The 25,691-nt window shown below is 40.4% G+C and overlaps 1 protein-coding gene across 2 annotated transcripts; it reads left to right on the forward strand.

Annotated features, from left to right (window-relative positions):
* The first annotated feature begins 15,118 nt into the window (after positions 1–15,118).
* On the forward strand, positions 15,119–18,476 carry CCL20 (C-C motif chemokine ligand 20). 2 transcript variants are annotated; one of them, XM_005672261.4, is made up of 4 exons: positions 15,119–15,265; positions 16,420–16,531; positions 17,252–17,329; positions 17,995–18,476. In XM_005672261.4, exons 1-4 carry the CDS (start codon positions 15,187–15,189, stop codon positions 18,014–18,016), a joined length of 291 nt encoding a protein of 96 aa, XP_005672318.1. In that variant the 5' UTR covers positions 15,119–15,186; the 3' UTR covers positions 18,017–18,476.
* Positions 18,477–25,691: the final 7,215 nt, after the last annotated feature.

Genomic DNA, 25,691 nt, shown 5'->3' on the forward strand with positions numbered 1-25,691 from the left:
TTCTTTCCTATTTTTCACAGTGCTTCAATGAACTGTTTTGTGTGTAATTTTTGCAAACATTTCTCTTCATACTCTTGGTAGATCCAGATTGCCTTAAATAAAAAGTTAAGTTTAGTCTTTCCTAGAAAAACTCCCCAACATATAACAAATGGGCAGCTGAACGTTTTTCCACAGTAGCATAGCAAACTTAATATTGGAATATTTAAACATCATATATTAGAACTTGGAGCCTGCAACAGGCTGGCCTTTTAGCTGAGGCTATTCACAGGGATCAGATGAAAATTGCTGGCTCCAACATGAAACTCAAACGTGAACGGCTGTGAAGGAACATGTGGCTTCGGTCCCCATCCTTGCCTTGACCTAGCAGCATTCCTGAGCAAGTTATTCTCTGCCTAGTCAGGTTATTGCAGACAGCTCTTCATGTCAGCTTTGAGAAGCACGCAGGGGAATTTTCAAGTTTACAACAGGGAGCTACCAAGATTTCATCATCAGAGCAATAACTCAGGTATATATTTAAAACCTTTGAGCTGTTAAATAAATATACTTAGTACCCACAGGCTCCTTTGGAAAGTACGGGAGTGATATGGGACTGCCCTCCTCCCTTCCACTGGTTCTCTTTCCGGTTCTTCGATTTCCCGGGCAAAATATTTACTTTAAGAGTTCAGGGTGTGGCATGTACATTTCACAGGGATAAAAAAAAAAAAAAAAAATCCGCAGAGATGAATGAGATAGAGGCTAGGACATACCACTGTAGTTGAGAGTGTTCTGGCATTTGGCACATTTTAGACACATTTAACTGTAGGAGATGAGGCTGCTTCCACAAAGCCCTCAGTAAATACATCTTTTTCTGCATGTTGTGAAATGTGCAGAGAATTTTTGTAGGTAGAGACTTTTGGTAGATAGCTTTGTAATCTCAAAACTATTAAATACATACGTATTTTTTACCTTAAAATTGCATTTCTTGGGTTTATCTTAGGAAGGCAATTGAGAATATGTACAAAGATTCATCTACAGAATAGTCTTCAGAGTACCATTTATAAAAACTGAAAAATTAGGGAATTAAATCAGGGATAGTCATGCAATGGGAAAGAGTACAATAGTTTTAAATGATAGCATAGAGAGTACATTTTTTGATAGGAATGGATGATTTATCTGAATTCTTAAATGGAAAGGACAGCTTTTTGAAAACAGGCACTAGGATCCAGTTTATGTTAAATATGTGAAGAGAAGTAAAAGCTTACACATCTTTTTTAACTACTTGCCATCCTCTAGGTGGTGAGTGTATGATTAATCTTTGTGTTTCTCTTTTGACTTATTTGTATCTTTTTTCTTTCAACAGAGTATATGTTACCATTATATTTTTATGTGCAGAAATATATTTAAAACTCTAGTCCTTCTGTATTATGCCTCATAGACTTTGTCTTTTAAGAGAAGAAAGGCACTAGAATATTTATGTATCAGCTTGATATATATACTCTGTGATAATTTTTTTGCAAGAAAAAGAATAAATACTCAACCATTTCATTAAAACCATTAGAAGAATTCAGGAACAGATATGATTCTAGGGTCCATAAATATGTCATCCTATCTCCTGCCTCACAGTAGCCACTGCTAATACATAAGGAAACTCGTCTCTCAATGTCCTGTACTCAGCCTCAGAATCTTTCTCATTTTCCATATGGATGGCTGGGTCACTTTGCAGTATAGCAAAAGTCGAAGTAACATTTTAAATCCACCATACTGTAATAAAAATCAATAAAATAAAATATTTGGGAATAAAAAACACATTCCTATAATAAAAATTTTAAAAATAAGGTTATTATAAAAAATCCTTCTCAGCATCATTCACAAAAGGTTAGCTTCGATTTGTCACAGCAGACAGCAACTATGTAAAATCAGTTACAAAACTGTTGTGTCATATTTTTGCATTTTCCACTGAATTCTGTTATAATGAAGCTATTAAACTAAGAAGCATAGCATTTCATCAGGGAAAGCACATTAATGAAAATATGGGGAGTTCCCATAGTGGCTCAGCAGAAATGAATCTGACTAGTATCCATGAGGCTGCAGGTTTGGTTCCTGGCCTTGCTCAGTGGGTTAAGGATCCAGAGTTGCTGTGAGCTATGGTGTAGGTCACAGACACGGCTCGGGTTGTGGCTGTGGTGTAGGCCGGTGGCTACAGCTCTGATTCGACCCCTAGTCTGGGAACTTCCATATGCTGTGGGTGTGGCCTTAAAAAGCAAAAATAAAAGTCAAAACCCCCAAAATAACAAAAATATGATCAATGCTTCATAATGATTAGAGAAAGGAGTAAAGTCTAATTTTAGCATGATGAAGTTTAAATTAAAATAAATGTTGCAAACACCAAAAATCAAGACTATCTTTGGAGAATACGTCAATTAGGGTACATGGTTTAACAGCGTATACCTAGAAAATTTAGGTATCCTCTCATTTTTATATATACACATACACATCCAGCATGAGGACTGAATATTTTGGCATCTTGAATGATATTTGTACAGTTTCTTAGGAAATTTTAATCCCATGAGTTTTTTTTTTTTTGTCTTTTTTTGCCATTTCTAGGGCTGCTCCCGCGGCATGTGGAAGTTCCCAGGCTGGGGGTCTAATCAGAGCTGTAGCTGCCAGCCTACACCAGAGCCACAGCAACAGGGGATCTGAGTTGCATCCGCAACCCACACCACAGCTCACAGCAACGCCGGATCCGACCGAGGTCAGGGATCAAACCTGCAACCTCATGGTTCCTAGTTGGATTCGTTAACCACTGAGCCACGATGGGAACTCCAATCCCATGAGGTTTTGTACAGCCTTTTAACTTTCATCAACCTGGAGTTCAAATACCCATTGTGGCTCAGTGGTAACAAACCCAACCAGCATCCATGAGGATGCAGGTTTGATCCCTGGCCTCACTCAGTGGGCTAAGGATCCGGCAATGCCGTGAGCTGTGGTGTAGTTTCCTGACAAAGCTTGTATATGGCATTGCTGTGGCTGTGGCATAGGCTGGCAGCTGTAACTCTGATTTGACCCCTAGCCTGGGAATTTTTATATACCACAGGGTACCCCACCTCCACCCCACCCCACCCCGCGCCCACCCCCCAGGGATTTCAAGGCACAGATCTTTGTGCAGCTAGCCAGGCTTGGGGATCCTTTAGTGATCCAGTGAAGAAAGGCAGAGGCGTTTTGAGAATATCAAAATCTGAACAGGTCGTATTTCCTGAAAGATTTGAAGATTAAAAAAATAAAGTCATGTTGAAGTGATGGAGTTATCTCTATGGATCAGATTCTTCACTTAAAAGGAACATTTAGTCATGAGCAGATGACTGGCTTGTTGATAACAAATTACTTTGAAGTGGCAATGGAGAGTCATTGGCATCAAAATTAATAGTGGGAAATTCCTGCTGAAATCTTCGGAGCCTCCATGCAGTTTGAGAATTAGAACTGTCACCATTATAATGAAAAGTTCCTTGAAAGGTAGCTAGATCCCTCCCTTCCTCATGGAGAAGAAGCAAAATACAGACTATCAGAAAAATCAGAAGAATTTAAAAGTGATAAATCAAGAATAATCTGTGTTATTGTACACAATCTAGTAATAAACTCTTTTAAAAATTAAACTACCATGGATTTACAATATTGCGTTAGTTTTAGATATACAGCAAAGTAATATATAGGCATATTCTTTTAAAATTTTTCTTCCATTATAGGTTATTATATAATACTGAATATAGCTCCCTGTGCCATTCAGTGAGTCCTTGTCATTTATCTGTTATGTACACTAACGTGCATCCATTAATCCTACATTCCTAGTTTACCCCTCCCCTTCTTTCTGCTAACAACAAACTTGGTGATCCCAAGAACCCTGAAACTAAAAAGTAAAATGAAAGAAAGAGAAGTTGCATTTAAAAGTGTGTTTACATAAATGTGACTTACTTTTACATGTATAGAAGAGGTTTCGGATATGTCATTGGGAGTACTTTCCCCCCAGAGAACAGCATGACTTCTGTATGTGTTTTTGCTGTTTCCGTTTCTTGTGGATATGTCATAGGGGCATGGGAAGGGAATTAAGAAATGATTCACATTTTGGCAAACCCAGAATTTCAAAAAATAGTTTTGAATTACATAAAACATCTTCCCCTTGAGCTTTCATCACTGCTTTAACATTTTTTTTCTTATATATGTGACAAATGACGTAGTGCTAACAGAGAACAGTCTGTGACATATGCTCATGGAAAACTACAGTGAGACAAAACCAATCCCCTCACCCAGAGTGAAAGTCAAGTTTTTTTGTTTGAAATTTAGCTGAATTACATATAACATAATGTTCAAAAATGACTCCTTGGTCTCTAACTTGATTTTCTAGTGGGCTCCAACCAATGATTGATTTTCTGTTGGTTCCAACCAATTCCTGGGTCCTCAAGACTGGGTCTGGTTTCAGCTGTGCCTGAGTTACAGTGAACAGTCTCAAGATTAGATGGTCAGATGTGGGGGAAACTAACTTCTCTCTTTGGATGCCCATTAGGCATTTCCAACAGGATAGAACACTTGCTGCTATTCCTGCTCCCAAGAACCTCCTTCTCCCTCACTCATCCCCATCTGATTAAATTGCACCACCATTCCCTTAGTTATTCAAGACAAAATATTTGGAGTCATTCCTACATATTCTTTTTCTTTCACATTCACTTTCCAATTTATATAAAATAACTTTTTTTTTTTAACCTTTAGAATATATTCCCAATGCAGCTACTTCTGACCATCTCCACCAGGTCCACCCTGAAATAAACAATTTCCTCATGACTTTCCTCTCTTCTCTTTGGTTCTCCTTAGAGGGTCAGGGATCCCTCTGAAATCTTAAATACGGGCACACTGTTTTCCCACACAAATCTATCCAATGGTATCCCACTGCTTTTAGAATAACAAGCAAATTCCCTACCAAGGCCAATAGGCCCTCCCTAATTTGCCTCCTGGCCACCTCTGTGGCCGTCCTCACTCCATCTGTTCCAGCATTCTGGCCTCGCTGTCCCTCAGGCATCCCAAGCACATTCTGGTGTCAGGGATGTTGCACTTGCTGTTCTCCCTCTACTTTGGATGCTCTTCCCGCAGACATCTGCAAGGCTTGCTCTAGCCTTCTTCAGATCTCTGCTCAGTGTCTCCACCAGAGATGCATTCCTGTTTACCTTATCCAAAACGGCACCTAGAGACAGTCTTGTCCATTATCCCCCTTTATTTTTCTTTACGATACTTCCATTCCCTCATATTAAATTACTTACATGTTCATTCATTTATTTCTTGTCTAGCTCATCTACTACAGTCCAAGCTTCATGAGGATAGAGACTGTTTTGTTGACCGCTCTAGTCTCAGGGCTGTTAATAAATAGTCTCTAGCACAAATTATATGCACAAAAATATTTGTTGAATGATGGAGTTCCCATCATGGCTCAGTAGTTAAGGAACCCGACTAGTATCCTTGAGGACACAGGTTTGATCACTGACCTTGCTCAGTAGTTTAAGGATCTGGCATTGCCCTGAGCTGTGGCGCAGGTCGCAGAGGCGGATTGGCTCTCTCGTTGCTGTGGCTGTGGTGTAGGCCGCATCTACAGCTCTGATTTGACCCCTAGCCTAGGAACCTCCATATGCTGCAGGTGTGGCCCTAAAAAAAAAAAAAGACAAAAAAAAAAAATAAACCTTTGTTGAATGAATGACATTCTCTGCTTTCTCGTCAGTGAAGAGTTGGGTCCATGTAAATGAGATGTCCTCTTTGGATATTTTCTTTGAATAATAGTAATTTACATCTATGGTCCCTTTACCCTTGACTTTTGCCCTTTGCACATACGTGTGTGTTTGTGTGCATGTGTTTGTGTGCCTGTGTTTGTGTGTGTGCACGCATGTAGGCCTGTGTATGTTTCAAAATTCAAGACCAAGCAAAAATGATTTTGCACATCAGGAAAGAAGTGGCCCTTGCAGCAGTTTAATAAATCAGAATTCCATTTAGAATTCAGTGGGAAAAATTCATTCCATCCCAGAGCAAGGCATAGTGAAGAAAAATTGTTTCTATGTCTGCAAAGAATGTTTCTATTTTTCCATGTCAAGAATAAGCTGGGCCCTTTCTAAACTTTAGGGTGTTATCTATTTGACCTGTGTTAAGTTTTTATAATATTTGCTATCAAGTTAAGGGAAAGAGTGACTTCCTAATTGGCCAAAGTAGTTGAAGAGATTCGAAGACTTTCAGTGGGCTGATGAACCTTGGTCTTAATGTGATTTGGGGACCCTTGAGAAGGCAAATCCTCATTGTTACACATATTGGCTGCAAAGGAGGAACTCTTCAACCTGGCAGCTTTAAAAGTACCCCAGGTTATGTAGCCCAAGAGGGCAGCATAATGGGGACTTTGACAGTAAGAAAACACTTAGAAATTTCAGCCACCGTTTGGCAAGTATGAGCAGTCAGGCCAAAAAAAAAAAAAAAAAAAAAAAAAGAAAATGAGCACATGAACAAAATCATTCAATACATGGACGCCAGCTCCAAGGTGGGAAACCAGCTAATGTGAGGTGTGTCTGGAGGAGAGAGAAAGACCAGCATCAGCATGGATGTTATTTCAGATCCGACAGTCCCGTGTCTGGATGACTTCACCACGGGCTTGGATGCTGACACATCACCTGCTTAAGATGTCAAGGCCAGGCAGGAGCACCATGACCTTCATTCATCAGCCTTGTGACGTCATCTCCACATAGTTCAATACCCTTACCTTGTCGGCTTCCAGAAAGATGAGGTTTTATGATGGCACACAGGAAACTTTGGCACAGTCTGCGTCTGCTGATTGCTAGTGCTAGCCCTGAAACAGCCCTGCTGATTTCTTCCCGCCTGTCATTAATGGCCACGCCTCTGCTGTGACTCCACAGAAACGGAGGAAGTGGGAGACCAGAAAGGACTGAAGAGCCTCCAGGTCAAGAGAAACAATGCAGAGTGGAGTTAGCTGAACTTGATGCTAATTCCTCTGTCTGCAGAGAAATTAAATTTGAACTGGAGGGTCTCTCAGTAGGTCAGAAAAGGAGTACAAGGTTTTCACATATAAAACCTACTCTAGTTTCTTTGGTCATCGACTCAGATCGGCGTCCAAACTCAAAAAGTCACTTGGCAAGCCTCAAGCTCCATCCCTCAGAAAATAGTACCTGTTTTCATAAGACTGGTTATAGGAGCTCTTTATTTTTGTTTAAACAATAACCTTGCAGGAATTCAGAACAGAGGTGGCTTCCAATTTTATGTGACCTGCAACCAATACTTTAAAAATCTTTCAGTGATATTTCTTTTGGTTCTTGAAAAGGAGCAATTTATGCTTGAGGCCATCAGTGGCTATTATAGAGAAGCATCATTTTTTTTTTTTTTTTGAAAACTGACATCTGACCTGGTCCCTGTAAGAATTTTATGAAGCATCACATGGGTAGTTATCTCATATTTAATTTAAGACTGAATACTTCTTTATCATGGTGCTTCCCCCCGCCCCACCCCAATGGTGGCACTGACTCCCAGTGCCTTGGGTCAGAGAAATATCCTTTGGTTACTCTCTCCTGTCTCTTTAATGGAAATGATGATATCTTCAGGCCTCTTTGTGAACCTTAGAACATTAGTCCTTGGCTTTCCTAGATCCAATATCTAAATATTCCTCAATATGACTACATGGCCTTGCAATATAATGATTTATGGGTCAAAGCTTTTATCTCAGGATCAAGGGGACATCAAGAAACAAGACTTATGGTGTTTATTATGTTCTGGAAAATTCTTTTTACAAAGCCAAACTGCCCTCCTAGCCTCTGTGGAGGGATCATCTGGCCTTCACATACGAGATCATCATTTTCTTTACAACTGCTTGCCCCAAATTGCGGTTCCTCGAAAAGCTTTCTTAAGCCATTGTAGCAGGTGGCTCTGAAACCCGTTTCACATTCTTTCAGCTCACCTCTGATTTCAGCCTCAGCAGTCCTGGAGTGAGTTCAGATCATGTCACACTGACAACAACTTGCCCGGAAGATGTTCTGCTTGTCTTTCTGCACCAAGACCTTCTCAGAGCTGAGGGAGAAGCCTGGACCAGTCTCTTCACCCCCAAGCACAGTTTAAAACTGCAGGGGGTTGAATGCCCCTGGGACACTCCTCAGATTGAGGGATGTGAGCTGGTTGACACAGGCTCCAGCTGCCTCCTTCAGAGGGGAAAATTCTGTAAGACCTCTCCTAGTTTCCCTGGAGGTTCCAGCGACATTGATTCCCCTGTGCCTGCAGAATGATCTCGAAAGCTTTTCGTCCCTCCGCCTCCCTGCCCCTCTCTCCTTTCTTGGGATTATCTCACAAATAAGTTGTCCAACCTGAGGCTTTGCTCTCAGGGGAATCCAAAGGCAGACGCCAGGAAAGAGATGCTTGATTTGTTTTAAGCAGTCATTGCGGGGATTAAAATTGTTGCTACCTGCCTTTGAAGTTAGGGCTTGTTATTTTTATTTTAAAGCAATCTCTCTAATACCTCAGTATTTGGAGTATGGGATTAAGCCTATATAGAAACTAAAACTTGTGCTACTATCTAAAGAAAACGAACGTGTAGGCTGATGATATATTATACCACCCATTTGATAATCTGATAATAAAACCTTGAGGAAATGCAGAATCCTCTCTGACCTGAGGAGCATCTGACTTCTAGATCTGGTCCTCAGGGTTCAACACGGATGAAGTCAAACATCTTTGTGGCTTTAGTGCCCTTACTTTAAAAGTAACGTATTGAACTAGATGGTCTCTGTGCTTCTCTATCTTAGAGATTTAATAACTCATACTATTAAAAAACCATGGTAAGAACCATGCTTTTTCCTTGAAGCTCAGCTGCCATTAAGACCCACTGCTGTGGAAGGTGGAAAGTTCAGGGCTGTCTGGTTCTTTGTCCCCCACATCCCATCTACCGCCCTCCCACAAAGAGAACCAAATATCACATTCTCCATTAAAATATCTGGGACCTAGGAGGTGCTCAATAAATGCTGTTTCAAAAGGTACTTCTACCATCCTCCAAAAACTTTTCATGGAATTTCTATCAGAAAGAGAACAGGTTTTGTTTTTTTGTTTGTTTGTGTGTGTGTGTGTGTGTGTGTGTGTTACTGAAAAACAGGAATCTGGGTCTTTTTTTCAGATGATTTTTATTTTTTCCATTATAGTTGGTTTACAGTGTTTTGTCAGTTTTCCACTGACACTCTGTTGGGTCAGCAAGGTGCATGTTCTGTTGAACTGTGGTAGAAATTGAAAAGGAGTTCAGAAACTTTTATTTTATTTTTATTTTTTTTAATTTTATTTTTGTCATTTTGCTTTTTTTTTGGGCCACTTCCGCGGCATATGGAGGTTCCCAGGCTAGGGGTCGAATCGGAGCTGTAGCCTCCGGCCTACGCCAGAGCCACAGCAACGCGGGATCCGAGCCGCGTCTGCAACCTACACCACAGCTCACGGCAACGCCGGATCGTTAACCCACTGAGCAAGGGCAGGGACCGAAGCCACAACCTCCTGGTTCCTGGTCGGATTCGTTAACCACTGCGCCACGACGGGAACTCCAAGTTCAGAAACTTTTAAAGGATCATGTTTTGTTACTTTCTTTAACAATGTTTCATATAATATAAATATGGCACTTACTGTATTGCTTCATTTCATAGTTATTTGTTTGTTTTAATTTCCTTATTGTAAGTGCCCTTGAAAGCAGACATTATGTTCTATGGTATCTGTACCTTCCACATAAAACACCTGTCATTTTTTTTTTCTGGAAAAAAATAGCAAGACGGAGAGCCTATGCTACATGCAGCAATTAGGACTCCCTAGAATTGTGAGAGTATGAAAAGAATGGCTAGAAAACTAAATTCCAGAGTGATAGTAGTCTCCTGATCAATTGGATTTGAAATAATTTTCTTACCTTAACCTTCTCATTAGCTTGTTCACTGATTGAACACAAAATCAATTGAAGGTGATATTTTTTAAAGTTTTTCAGTGACACATATGAAATGATACGTCCATATAAGAAAAGGGCTCTCTGGGCCTGGGTGAGTGTTAGATAAAAGTGGGTGGAGAATTTTTGTTATGGTTATAAGCTTTATTGAGATATAATTCACATCCCATAAAGGTCAACCTTTTAAAGCGTGCAATTCAATGTGTTTTAGTATATTCACAGGGTTATTTCACTACCTATTTTTAGATCTACAAAAAATAAGGAAGAAACCTGATACCTATTAACAGTCACCCTCCCTGCCCCTCCCTTTTCCTAACACCCCAACCGAGTCTGACCGTCACTATTCTACTTCCCGTATCTACAGGATTGCTGGTATGGAACATTTCATATAAATGGAACTATGTAATTTGTGACCTTTTGTGCTTATTTGGTGTGAGGTTTTCAAGGTTTCTCCCTGTTGTCGCCTCCATCAGCACTCCTTTCATTTTTGTTGCCATAGAATCTTCTGTGGTCTATATTCACCACATTCCATGTATCTGTTCATCACTTGGTGACATTTGGATTATTTTCACTTTTTGGCTATTATGGATAATGCTGCCATGACCATTCGCACAAGTTTCTGTGTGAAGATATGTTCTTTCTCTTGAGTGTATACATAGGAGTGGAATTTCCTGCTTGTACGGCAATTCTATGATTAACCTTCTGAGGAACTGTCAAATCGTTTTTCAAAGTGGCCGCATCATTTTTCACTCCCATCAGTAATGCAGGAGGACTCACAGTTTCTCTACATCACTGCCAACACTTACCTGCCTTTTTGACTACAGCCATCCTTGTGGACATGAATTGGTATGCCATTGTGGTTTTGGTTTACATTTATCTAACGAGCAACAATGTGGAGCATCTTTTCATGAGCTTGTTGACCCGTTGTCTCTCCCTGGAGAAATGTCTATTCAGGTGTTTTGTCCATTTTTTTTTATATTGGATTATTTATCTTTATATTACTGAATTGCAGGAATTCTTCATATATTCTAGATATAAGCATATGTTTGTTATCAGATACATGATTTGAAAATATTTCCTACTTTTCTGTAGGTTGTTTTTCACATTTTTAAAATGATTTTAGTTTTTTCTGTTATAGTTGGTTTAGAGTGTTCTGCCAATTTTCTACTATACATCAAAGTTACCCAATCACAGATATATATATATATATATATATGTATATAAATATATATATATACATTCTTTTTCTCACATCATCCTCTATCATGCTCCATCACAAGTGACTAGATATATTTCCCAGTGCTATACAGCAGGATCTCATTGCTTATCCGCTCCAAATGCAATTGTTTGCATTTATTAACCCCAGGATTCCCAGTCCATCCCACTCCTGCCCCCTCCCCCTAGACAACCCCAAGTCTGTTCTCCAAGCCCGTAAGTTTCCTTTCTGTGGAAAGTTTCATTTGTGTTTTTTCACATTTTTTGTAGTATCTTTTGAAGCACAAAATTTTATAGTTTTAATATAGTCCAGTATATTTTTTATTGTGTTGCTTGAGCTTTTGGTCTCGTATCTGAAAAATCATTGCCCAAAGTCATGGAGATTTACTGCTACGTTTTCTTCTAAGATGTTCATAGCTTATATTTAAGTCTGCGATCCATTTTGAGTTAATTTTTGTGTCTGGTGTGGGGTAATATTAGCATGATTGACATCTTCCTTTTGCATGTGGGTATACAGTTGTCCCAGCATCATTTGCTAAAGACTCTTCTCTCCCCCACTGAATGGTCTTGACATCCTCATAAATGATGTGTTGACCATGCAAATGAAGCTATATCTGGGGTCTCAATTCCATTCCATTGATCTATGTCTGCACTTATGAGCGTGTCAAATGTCTGATAAATGTAGGTTTCCAGCAAGTTTTGGAATCAGGCAACTATTTAGGATCCTTTCTAATCCCATATGAATTTGAGTATCATCTTTTCCACTTCTGAAAAGATGTCAGCTAGGATTTTGATAGGACTTTGTTGAATCCGTAGACCAGTTTATGGAGTAGTGTCATCTTTTTTTCTTCTTCTTTCATTCTTTCTATGGCCTCACCTGCAGCATATGGAAGTTTCCAGGCCAGGGGTTGAATCAGAGCTTCAGCTGTGGGCCTACACCACCGCCACAGCAATGCTGGATCTGGACCACATCTGCAGCCCACACTGTGGCTTGCAGCAATGCTGGATCCTTAACCCACTGAGCAAGGTGAGGGATCAAACCAACATCCTCATGGATACTATGCTTTTCTTAATCCACTGAGCCACAACAGGAATTCTGAGTAGTGCCCTCTTAACAATAATGTCTTCCAATCCATGACAGGGGATGTCTTTCCATTTATTTAAAAGTTGTCTTTAATTTTTTAAGAATGTTTTGTAGTTTTAAGTTGCTTTTCACTTCTTTTGTTAAATTCATACCTAGATATTTTATTCTTTTGTTCTATTGTAAAAGCAACTGTTTTCTTAATTCCATGTTCAAGTTTTTTATTGACATTGTATAGATATACAATTGATTTTTTGTGTATCGATCTTGAATCTTGCAACCTTGTTGAACTTATTAGGTCTAATAGTTTTTTAAGGAGATTCTTTAGGATTTCCCACTTATAAGATTATCTCATTTTCAAATTAAGATAGCTGCTACTTCCTTTCTGATATGGGTGCCTCCGCCACTCCCTTTTCTTGACTAATTATCTTGGCTAGAACCTTCAGTCAAATGTTGAAGAGAAGTGGCTAGAATGGACATCCTTGTCCTGGTTTTGATTTCAGGGGGGAAGCATTCAGTATTTCAACATAAGCATTCAGTATTTCAACATTAAGTGTGATATTAATTGTGAAATTTTCATAGATGGCCTTTATCAGGTTGAGGAAATTCTGTACCATTCCTAGTTTGTTGAGTTCTATTACGATAAAGTGTTGGATTTTGCCAAATGCTTTCCACATTTTTTTTTCGTTTTGTTAATATTTCCAAGGTTCTGATGTATGATCCTTTTTATATGTAGTTGGATACAGCTTAATAGTATTTTGCTGAGGATTTTTGTGTCTGTATTCATTGGGTCAGTATTGGTCTGCAGTTTTCTTTTCTTGTGATGTCTCTATCTCATATTGATAATATTAGACAGTAATACTGTCCTCATAGAATGAGTTAGAAATTGATTCTTCCTCTTCTACTTAAAAAAAATTTGTGGAGGAGTTCCTGTCATGGCACAGTGGAAACGAATCCAACTAGGAACCATGAGGTTGCAGGTTTGATCTCTGGCCTCGCTCAGTGAATTAAGGATCTGGTGTTGCCGTGAGCTGTGGTGTAGGTCACAGACATGGATTGGATCTGGCATTGCTGTGGCTGTGGGGTAGGCTGGTGGCAAAAGCTCTGATTAGACCCCTAGCCTGGGAACCTCCATGTGCTGGGAGTGTGGCCCTAAACGGACAAAAAAAAAAAAAAAAATTGTGAAGGATTTGTTTTAATTTTTCTTTGAATATTTGGTAGAATTCACCAGTAAAGCCATCTGGGTCTGGGCTTTTCTTTGTGGAAATATTTTTAGTTACCAGTTTGATATCTTTATTTGTCAGAGAGCTATTCAAACTTTCTATGTCTACTTGAGTCTGGTTCAGTTATTTCTATTTTTCTTGCTAGTTGTCCCTTTCATCTGTTTTATCTAATATATTGCCATACAGATGTTCATAGTATTCCCTTTTAGTCCTTTTTATTTCTTTTTTCTTTTTTCTTTTTCTTTTTTTTTTTTTTTTTTTTTTGGCTTTTTGCCTTTTCTAGGGCCGCTCTTGCGGCATGTGGAGGTTCCCAGGCTAGGGGTCGAATCAGAGCTGTAGCCGCCAGCCTACACCACAGCCATGGCAACGTGGGATCCGAGCTGCATCTGCAACCTACACCATGTCTCACAGCAACGCCAGATCCTTAACCCGCTGAGCAAGGCCAAGGATCAAACCCACAACCTCATGGTTCCTAGTCGGATTCGTCAACCACTGCGCCATGACGGGAACTCCTCTTTTTTGAGTCTTTACTTTTAACCTATTTGTGTGTAGTGGACAGTTCTTTTTTTAGGATTTCAATATCTGTAAAGTTTATTTTTTAAATGGTCATATACTACAATTCACCTTTTTCTTTTAGTGTACAGTTCTATGAATTTCAACACAGGTAGTGTAGTTACGTGTAACCATGCCCATAATAGGAGAGAAGAGAATTTCATCACTCACACCCCACCCCCTGTTACTTCAGTACCTTTGCACAAACCCAGTCCTTAGCATACAATGATATTCTCCTTAGTGCAGAGTTCTTATTACATTGTCATGGGTTAGGGATTCATACTACCCTATTACCATTATCACTAATTCGACCTTTGTTTTGTTGATTAGCCACTGCTGATAGGCTTTTTTTCCTCTTTTTTTTTTTTTCCTTCTGAGCTTTGTATTGAGTTATGTAACCACATGAACATGGAGAGTTAAGAGCAGATGGGGTCATTTTCTGGGCTGCGATATTGATTAGAGTCATGCAAAAATAAAATATTTAGAAGAGGTGACTTGAAACCATGATGAGGCTGAAGCTTGAGTCTTACTTAAGAGCTGATATTTTTTTACTAAAGTTGGGGGAGGTGGGTGACCCTGCTAAGCATTGTTCTATCACCTGCTCTGAATGGTAGCCTAGAAATTCAGGTTTTTGGTGACGGCTGAGCACCAAGGATGAGTCTATAAATAGAAGTCTGCTTGTTATTCTGCCCCTCCTCTTCCTCCACCGTTAGCTCTGGAAAGCAAACAGCGTGTAATAATGACCTTCGTATCATTGTTAATCCTTGTCCTCTCTTTTCAGACAAGAGATTAATTTGAAACTGGACAGAGATCTTTTCCGGGTCTCAGGACTGAGCTGCTTTCCCTTCTTTGCAAAATTCAAAGGATTTTATAGGATTTTTCCCTTCTCAACCCTCCCCCTCTTCCCATCCTGACCTTCACACTTTCCCAACACTAGGGAAAGGCAGGAAGTTTTCCCTGTGGTTTTCCTCTGTGACGACATAATGAGGCAGGTTGATCAATGGGGAAAACCCCACGTGAGAACACGCCCTCTGTGTACATTCCCAATATTTGCTATAAGTAGGGCCATCCCGGGCCCAGGCTGCTATCAAACATCACAGCACTCCCAGGGCACTAGGTACCCAGCACTGAGCACATCTACTCTTGAGCTGAAAATGATGTGCAGTAGCAAGAGTTTGCTCCTGGCTGCTTTGATGTCGGTGCTGCTGCTCTACCTCTGCAGCAAGTCAGAAGGTAAGTGGCCCCTTTCTGCTTGCACAGGAGGAAGGACTATTTTCATTTTCCGCTAAGCCTTGAGCCCAGCTGGGGGTCCCCGAGGGATGGAAGCCCTTTAGAAAATCTTCAAAGGAAAGGGGTGAAGGTTGTCCTTTCATCTGGTGAGTGAAAGAGGGAAAAGTTACTGCTCCCTGCCAGGCTTTTTTTTCTCTTCTGTCCATCCCAGCAGATTTGGGCAGGGTGATGGGCTCTTGGACCCCCAAGCTCCAGAACAAGGCCAAAGTGCTATTTCTGGGAGGGCTGTGAATTGCGTAACGTCATTATTGAATGGGGTCATCTTGAAATGTAGGAAATGCTCCCACTGCCCCAACTTTCTCGCTTTCCAACGGAACAGTTTTAGCAGAGTTCAAAACTCATTTTTTAGAGATGGATGATGACAGCTGACTTCTTCAGCCTTGCAAGGCCTTGGGAATGCTTGGAGATGACATTTATCCACTACCTTATAGCAGGTTGTAATTTAAATCAGGGGAGTGTCCAAGAATTGCTTTATTACTGTAAGAGAACATCACTTTAGCAACAGGTGCCTTCCTGAAGACACCTGTCTTGGACTTTTATGAACAAAATAAAAAAAAAAATTCCCATTAGCTAAAATTACAGCTTCAAAGTGCTTTAATTGTAATTTTTATTAGCAACTGCCATACCTCATTTTCCTTTGTAACTGCTCGTTCTACTCCTCTCAACACCCAATAGCCAGATAATTGATTAACATCTGACAGTTTATTCATTAACATGTCATACTTTGGAGTGACATCAGTTATAGGAATTTATAAGTTCATGTATAAGGGTTTCTTCAAGGAGAGGTATCCACATTCTTGAGGAATTATAAACCACTGACAGTTGGTGTTTCTTACTAAAGATATTCTTTTTGTGAGAAGTTGTGTACTTCTAAACTCTATCATGGAACCAAAGTTCCCCAGTACACAAACTTTTTAAAAGAGAACTGGAAACTATGTTAAATCAGGTCTCAAAGACAAGGGGACCATTCCTCTAGATAGTTTCTTTACCATATAAATCCGATTCCAGATGTTCCGCAACTTCAAAGCGTTCCCTAATACCTAGCACAGAATAAGTTCACTCACGTGGGCTTAATATCTTTCATTTCTCTTTAGCAGCAAGCAACTTTGACTGCTGCCTCCGATATACAGACCATATTCTTCACCCCAGATTTATCATGGGCTTCACACAGCAGCTCGCCAATGAAGCTTGTGACATCAATGCAATCATGTAAGTTACTAAGGGATTCTAATTCATTTGTATCAGGAGTGCATGGAAATGGCAGGTAGAGACAGTTTCGCCTTTTTGGAGTTTCACACAGAAATAACTAATGGGACAAAGACAGTTTTGTTTCAGTTGTATGTATATTCTTTGACGTTCACTTTTGATAGGACTGGAAAAGGGCAAAAGCTTAGTGTGAAAATATGAACAGAGTTGAGGGCAAAATCACTTTTAAAGATAAACTTAGAAGCTACCAAAATACTAGCTCAAGAAAATACGGAAGACAGAAACTTTGAAATGAGTGTCTTCTACCAGAAAGTAGGGGGGGCTGTTAAGTAAAAACTCAGAGTGATTATGGGGTCACATATAATATTCTTGATTTATATAGGATGTCATACTTTGGAGTGACATCAGTTATTGATCAGACATACATATTTTATGTGCCACCACCTACAAAATTAAATAACAGTTCTGGAACTTTATCTTCCTGTTACTATACAACCATTTGTTAAATTTCAGAGAAAATCAGGGAGAATCACTTTTATTTCTTGCATCAAACTTTATCAGAAGCAATTTTTTTTTTTTGCATTTTATTTCACCTCTGAAACAAATGGCATGTTTAGAGTGTAGAGCAGCCCATTGGAATAAGAAAATTCCATTGCATTATCTGTGGGGGGAAAAAGCCATTTAAAGCTCTTGGAATATAAATCAAATTGTCTGATTTTTCAGCTTTTACACAAAGAAAAAGTTAGCCGTGTGTGCAGATCCAAAGAAGATCTGGGTGAAACAAGCCGTGAATATCCTCAGGTAGGAAACTTGCCACTTGCACAACCCATCAGCCTCTCTCCAAATATCTGGGGCAAAAATGATGTTCAGAGTGCTGGATCGTAGGCTTGCTGGAATGCTTTAGCCTAAGCACTAAGGAGTTGTTTTAAAAGGGAAACTCAAATTGGACCATGAAAATGATCATTCATTTTTTCCTCTTATAGACCATTTTAATTTTAAAAAAATTTAGTGATTTTTCATATGATGTATGAGATTCCTCTGTGCATTTGATTCTTGTTGCGGAGATGCCTCCTCTTCATATAATTTACAGGCTACGTGACCTTCATTTTTAAAAGCTAAAACATAAGCAGTTAAAGGGAGATCCAAGGCTCTGATTTACATGGGTGATAATTGGGTGACATTTCATCAAGGGACAGAATCATGTCACACCAGGGTGTCAGACACTGAATGTGAAGACACAGCATAAGTTTCCATATCCTGTTTCTGTCATTAGCTGGATGGGTTATGTTGGGCAAGGCCCAACCTCTCTGAACCCTGATTTCCTCATATGGCCTCATGGCCTCTGAGTGGCTTGGCATCCTGAGATGAGACGGGGAAGTGTGAGGCAATATGTAGGTACCAAAGATATTCTACTTACCAGTTACCATCTCCTTGCTTAATTTTTTTCCTTCCTTTTCTCGTTATAGTCAAAGAGTCAAGAAGATGTAAAAACAGATGCTCCCTGCTATGGAATTGGACACAGCCCAAGAACAAAAAGAACCTCGCTGTGCTGGTGGTTTCACTTACACATTACTGAGACTTCTGAGCTCATCTGATCTGTGCCTCTTTGGACTTGTCCAATTAATGAAGTTGATTCATATTGCATCATAGTTTGCTTTGTTAAGCATCATGTTATACTCTATTTTATGTTATGTTATTTATATGTGTAGTTTTTTTGTGTGTTTTGCTATTTAATACTAGTTTTCTATAAGCTATTTGGTTTAGTATGAGGTATAAAGTTATGTTTGGAGGAATGAGATTATATGGACTCTCTTGCAGGCAGGCTATTAAAACCCCCCAACATTTAACATTCTTTTGTTTATGTAGTTTTGTTTCCTACATCATTGTAATTACTTTGTAAAAGAGAAAAATGATAAGAAGAATAAATACTGAAAATAAGAGAACCAAAGCTTGTTTGTTGATTGAGTTACATAGCATTTATTAAGAGGCACATTAAAATATTTAAAGGAAGTTATCATTGTGGCTCAGAGGGTTAACAACCCAATATAGTGTCGGTGAGGATGTGGGTTCCATCCCTGGCCTTGCTCAGTGGGTTAAGAATCTGGCCTTGCTGCAAGCTGTGGTGTAGGTTGCAGATGTGGCTTGGATCCTGCATTGCTGTGGCTATGACATGGGCCGGCAGCTGCCACCCCGATTTGACCCCTAGCCTGGGAACTTCTGTATGTCACTGGTGCAGCCATAAAAAAGAAAAAAAGAAGATAAAAAATATTTAAAGGTTTAGTAAATATGAAAAGTTTCTGAAAATCGTATTCCCATTTACTTCTGTCTGTTTTTTCTCTTTATCCCTTATGGTCTTGCATTTCATTATACATGAATTTTAATGGAAAGGTTTTCAGTTTTTTATTTTTAAATTCAAAGTCATTCAAACCAAAAATTAGAAAGATTTTATATCTGAGACACCATTCAATATTTATTGACGAAACTTTTCAAAGTAAAGAAGTCTTCCCATATATTTTGTCACCACAAGGACATGACAAATATCTAGAAAATACCTTGAGAAATCACTGTCCATCATTCTATTACCAGCCATGGTCCACCGAAGGGGTGTCTCAGCACAGGATCATTTCTCTATTTCATGAGTCCTCTTGAGTCATCTTTAAGCACGTTTCAAAAAGAAAGTGACTCTGCAGAGGGTTTTTTGAAATGATTGCCTCACTCACCGGGGAGGCACAAGAAATGTGTGACACCTAGCAAGAACCCAGGAATAAGACGAAAAGAACTTGAACTAGGGTACTTACCATATGATTGTCATGCCCTGAAGTTCACAGAGCACTTCAACCTGGCACTCCAGGCAGTTGTTCAAGATTCCAAAGGCCACGAAGGATTGGTAGAGGCAGGCACGCTGATCAAAGGATTCAACACACATCCATAAAGCAGGCGGTGGTGGGTCATCTGGTGTAGAGCCAAAAGCTGTGACTCAGTAGGCTCCGAAGCCACCTCTGAGCTCACGAATAACAACATTGAGTCATCAGGGAAAGTATGCTTAATATCCTGTTTGTTTTTTCATCAAACATGGGTTTAATACCTATGCTGAGACAGGAACCGAGCCAGGTGAAGCTGGAGATACCGAGAGATTAAGCTAGGACTTGGTCCTCACTCCCTGGTAATTAGGGCTGAGCTCTTGTAGGGAGAGGGAGGGGACAACTAGAAAGGCAGAGATTACAACACAGGGTGGTGAGCCCTGGGAAAAAAGACATCATGGGAGGCTGCAGGGCAGTGAGGGTTACCAGAAAAGACTCTTCGGTTGAATCACATTAAACACTCAATATTCAATGCTCTTGGACTGTGAAGATGGCAACTGTGTATGGTGCAACCCTCCTTTGAGCGAAAGTTGGAAGGGCCAGAAGGAGACACCCAATTGGAAACGTGGCAGCAGAAGGGTTTGTGGAAATATATGTGGGCATTTTTAGCTGTCACAATGTCTGAAGTTGGGGTATTACGGACATTCTGTGGGCAGGACACAGGGATGCTAAACCTATTGGAATGCACAGAATCCTCTAGCCCAGTGAAGAACTGTCCCACTCAACTGTCAATCATGCCGCCAATTGAGCACCACAGGATGAAGCGCGATGTACACAAAGAGTGCATGTGGGTGGAGCAGTGGCAGATTAAACGAAACTGTTACCTCAATTAACAGTGGTTTGAATTTGAACATGGAAACACTGAGGAACCCTTGAAAAAGTCAAAGTAGGAGGAAAGGCACTTGGTTTGGAAGGTGGATGCAGAGGTAGCAGAGAGAGGTGCGTCCATCTGGTGATGGATGGATAAGAAACAGAGGCATCTCAGTTCAGGCCATGGCAAACTCAGAGGAAGAAGATGTGGAATTCCTGAGGATCACTCTAGACGACCCTCCTGCCCACCACCAGCAGTCAGCCTCTCTTGGAGCAGCACAGACAGAGAGGGCCATTGTCAGGGATAGCAGGTCATTGGACTAACTACTGTTGTGCGACTTTACCAACAGACCTTGCAGAGCCAGGAAAGTAGCACATTTTGTTAGTGCTCTGAAGGTGTCTGAATCTTTTAAGACCCGGAGTGCTAACAACTATTAACTGAGTTTCTGGAGATTGAAATTTCCAGGCCAGAATACCCATTTGTTAATCACAATGCAAACATTCCAGTGTCAAGTGCAAGGGCATAAGCATATGGGCAAATCAGAGCATTACCTCCTGAAGTTCAAGTTGGAATCACAAAACTGGATTGTTAAAGCCGGGGTCGGAATGCAGTGCAGAGTGTCAGCCGTACAATTTGAAAGTTTACTTCATTGGTCTCACCTCCCTTATTCCCTAATATCACCAAATAGTCAGCCAGTGTTCTAACTTGCAAAAAATGCTATTTCTATTTATTTATTTGTTGTTGTTGATTTGTTTGAAAGAAGTGCCATATAAGGTCCACACATTGCATTTGTGTGATTTGTTGTTTTTAAATTTTAATCTATGTTTCTTATCACCACTACCACCCTTCTCTTTTTCCTTTGAGATACACATTTTGGAGAAACCAGGAAATTTTTTCTGAGCTTCCCACCTTTTGGGTTTTGTGGGTCACATTCCTGTGATACGTATGTTCTCTGACTTGACCTTGGATTAGGGAGTTTGCTCCCAATTCACAGCTCTTCTTCTTTTTTTGCCTTGTGGATGTATGACCATGTATGATTCTGTGTCATTCAGGATGTTAAATATTTTCGTCACTCAGAAGGCCCCCTCATGTCTCTTTCCATCTGTACAGACCCAGGATCACAGCTGTTCTGATCTCTTCCATAATAGATGAGTGTCCCTCTTCTTGATTTTCTATCAGTAAAAGTATAGAGAAAGTACTATTTTAGTGTCTGGCTTCTTTGACTAGCATCTTCTGTTTCTTTTGTTAAGCTTATTTTTAATTATATATGTAATACATGAGTTAATTGCCATTATCCCATTGAACTGGTAGTGAAGAAGCACAGGCCTCCTTTCAACTTCCACCGAGCTCTTGGTAAATCTGCAGGATGGGCTTTACTCTCTAAGCAGCCCTCTCTGTTCATACAATCTTCCTGAGAACATAGATTTCCACCACTAATTTATACTCAGAGTCCAGTCCTTTCTCCTTGGAATTAATCTCCGATCACCTGAGTATTTTGAGCTTCTCAAGCCATGCATTTTCCAAAAGTCTTCTGTGTCAAACTACTAAAGCCTGACTGTAGCCATTGCCCCTCTATGTGAATTTGGCCTTATCCTCAGGGATGTTTCCAAGTTGTTCAGTACCTCGCCAGCACGTCCCACTAGCATCAATTGTCATTAGGAAGTCAAATAAGATAGGGATGGGATCATGTCTTTTGATTCTGGAAATTAATTCTGTTATGTCACGGTACATGTTACTGGTGATTTTAGGTGTAGTGGATTGGAGAACAAATGGCAACAGTTTGGCAGAAAAAAAAAAGAGGAAATGAAAGCTAGAAGGAGAGTTTTTTTTTTTTTTTTTAAGATGAAAAAGTATTGAAAGAGTCAAGAGAAAGAGAGACAGATGGAAGGGGACAGAGAGAAAGAGAGAGAGAGGGACTGAGAAGAGACCGAAGATATTACAGAGCTGAAGATTCAGAAATGCGGAATCCATGGTGGTTTGATTTCCCTCAAGAGATGGGAGAAATAGTTTCAAGAACACAAGTCAATTGAGTTAACTCTTCCTTTGGAACAGAAGGCACAGAGGAAAGGGTGAGAGCCAATGGAGACCATGTCACCATGTGGGGTTGTGGAAGTCGATGGAGCTTGCTCTTGGTGATCTTGCTTTTCTCGGTGAAAAACTTGTCTTTTGAGAGTGATGAGAGAATAGGCAGGGTTGGGAATTTGAGAGGAAAGGGAAAGCTCGCAATAGTCAGTGCAGGACCCTGGGATACACTGAAGGATTTTTCCACAGCGTGGGGGCTTCACCGAGGTTGGAGACCATCAATATGCTGTGCTGCCAATTGGCATGTGCCAGGCAGCCCACTGCAGCTTGGCTATAAAAAAAGAGCACCAGTTAGACTAGTTCAAGCTTCAACTCTGCCTCTAGATGCAGTATAAGAATAAGAGGGCAAGAGGGTCAGTGATGAGGGTAGAGAGAATTTGAAGGGCTAAATCATGGGATGTCAACCAGAGACAAGGAAATGAAGCCTGAAGCTATCTGAGAGATGGGGAGGAAGTGGAGTGGCTTTCAGATAAAAGTACTCAAGGTGGCAAAGAGTAGGAGAGTGGGTGCACTGGAGGGGCTGGGGCAGCCCTAGGAGCAATGTTCAGGTGTGTGACTGTGGCTTAAGAGGAATGGGGACAGCCATGCACATAGGGCTTTTCTGCCCACTTTATATTAGGGAAAGTACAAAAGCAGAGAGAGTTAGACAGGAGCCCCCATCACAGCTTCAACCAACTAATGGCAGTCTGGTTACAACTATACCTTCCCCCCACCCCTGACTCACTTCTCCCCACTTATACCCCCTGAATTACTTTGAAGCAATTCCCAGGTATCAAATTATAGTACACAAATACAAATGTACTATAAAAATGTTCATATATATTTTTAACTAGGACTTTTAAAAACACAAGGACAGTTTCACTATCACAAAGATCAACACTAATTCCCTAATATCACCAAAGAGTCTGCTAATGTTCTAATTTTCCTGTCTCTTTCCAAAAAAAAGTTATTTTTATTTACTGATTTTTTTTTGCAGTTGATTTGCTTGAATGAAGCGCCACAAAAGGACCACACATTGCATTTGTAGGATTTGTGTCTTTTTAATTTTAATTTATGTTTCTTATCACCACTACCACCCTTCTCTTTTTCCTTTGTGATTTATGTTTTCGGGAAACCAGGAAATTTTTTCTGTTTCCTACCTTCTCGACTTTGTTGGCTGTGTTCTTGTGGTGTCACTTAGCGTGGTCCCTGACTCCCAGTTAGTAATAGAGGCTGGGCTGGGGCGAGAGACAAGAGCACTTGATAAGTGGCATTGTGTCACATGGTTATAAAGTTGCCTAAAGTGATGTCAGAAACAGGAGTGAAAGAGGAGACAGTGAGCCTCTGGCAAATTCTTCAAGCAAAGTAAAGGTCTAATCAAGACCACCTTCACTGACAGCCAGAAGGAGGGGCGTGGATGGTCTAATGACACACATGTACTTCAAAGGATGTGATGGGGGGGTGTAGGAATGAAGAATTGCCATCATGAAAGCACAAGAACGCTGGTCTCCACCTGCTTCTGGCCCTATGGGCATCTTGAGAAGACCGTGGAGGAAATGATGTCTTGCCATAGATTCAAGTTTCAACTGAGGCAAGGAGATAGGGGAGAGAAAGATGGACGGACAGGAAAGAACTGTCAGTGCGGGCCAGAGTGGGACGGCATGGAGATGGGTTGGAGGCACACAACAATATCTGGACGAATGTGCGAGAAACACCAGGAGGGGGTTTGGGGAGTAATCCTGTCGTGAATAACATCTAGATTAGAAAGCAGCAAGTGATGGGTTAATATCACTTGTTAAGATCACTAAGTATTATCTCCTTTGAACATGAGGTAGGTATGATTTCTATGCCCATTTTGCAGATGGAGGAACTGAGGGTTAAGAGAGGCAAGGAATTTACTCAAGCTCACACAGTCTTTAGAGATAGGATGGAATTATTTGGAATCAAGTTTATCCCAGGCATCTTGTATAAAGGTGTTTGTGTGTCAATAGAAACATCAGTGCTGTCGTGTCGGATGCCCTTTGATGTTGGTTCTTTGTCATCTTTATAGTCATCCATGTGCTCTGTTGTTTTAGAAGGCTTCAAAGTGTTAGAGCAATGACCGTTTTAGAGGTTCTTTTTTGGTATCAACACGACAAAATTTGTTTCTTCGAGTAAGCTTCAGTCATGATGTGGTTACCTTCCTCCCCAGCGGTGCCAGACACAGATCACAGTTATTTTTTTTTACCTTGTTAAATCACAGTTTAGTAAATAAAAGCTATATTTTCCACTCACTTATCTGGTCAACTGATATTTATTGAGCACCTGCTGCGTATCAGGCATCGTTCTGGTCACTGAGGATGAGCAGAACAAAGTCCTTGCTTTCATGTGGCTTATAGAATGAGAGACAGAAAACAAGCATATAACCAAATAAATGTGTAATGTGAAACAAGCATAACGTCGGGTAAAGCGTAAAGATTAGTGATGGGGGTGGTGGTGGATGACTTCATATCTGTGGAGAGCCTGTCACAATTTACTTTATTCTCTCGGAAATAACTCTCATGTCTTCCCCTTGGCTGAGGAAGGACTCCAGATAAGGTAAGAAAGACTAATGGGGAGTTCCCATTGTGGCTCAGCGGTAATGAATCTGACTAGTATCCATGAGGATGAGGGTTGGATCCCTGGCCCCACTCAGTGGGTTAAGGATCTGGCATTGCCATGAGCTGTGGTGTAGGTCACAGACATGGCTCAGATTCCAAGTTGCTGTGGCTGTGGTGTAGGCTGGCAGCTGTAGCTCCAAGTAGACTGCTGGCCTGAGAACTTCCATATGCTACAGATGTGGCCCTAAACAAACAAAAAAAGAAAGAAAAAGAAAGAAAGAAAGAAAGAAAGAAAGAAAGACTGAGATTAAATCTACACAAGAGTGTATTTTCTGAGATGAAATTTTCTGGAGAACTACTGTATAAGGCCTTAGCTTCCTCTGACTTTCTTGTATGGAAAGGATGGGTCATGAATTAGAATTACAAGAATGTGAGTTATTCTTCATTGAATTGAATTTGTCACTGAGTATCAAGAATCCAGTTGGGGACTAACTTAAGAAACTCAACTATGTTCCCAATTGGCTGATTTATTTAGCACAAAGCAACATTTATATCCACAGACCTTGGTGATTTTTCAAATTTATTTTCTTTCTGTGGTTCTGAATCAACTGAAACAGATAAACAGGATTTATGAATAAGTCGGATACAATGATGTGGCTATAGAAAGTGCTGTCCATGCTCTAGCATGGTGTTACACATTTGCCACTCCTCTGATTATTAGAATTGAGGCTCTTTTTCCCCCTTTTTTATGGCTGCACCTGAAGCATATGGAAGTTCCCAGGCTAGGGGTCGAATTGGAACTGCAGCTGTAGGCTTATGCCACAGCCAGGGCAACACCCAGATCTGAGCTG

This window comes from Sus scrofa, chromosome 15 (genome assembly GCF_054392235.1).
Source record: "Sus scrofa isolate SSC_HxYL_T2T_F1_AM1 chromosome 15, Sscrofa_HxYL_maternal_Yorkshire_Landrace_v2.0, whole genome shotgun sequence".
In the NCBI taxonomy this organism is placed as follows: Eukaryota; Metazoa; Chordata; class Mammalia; order Artiodactyla; family Suidae; genus Sus; species Sus scrofa.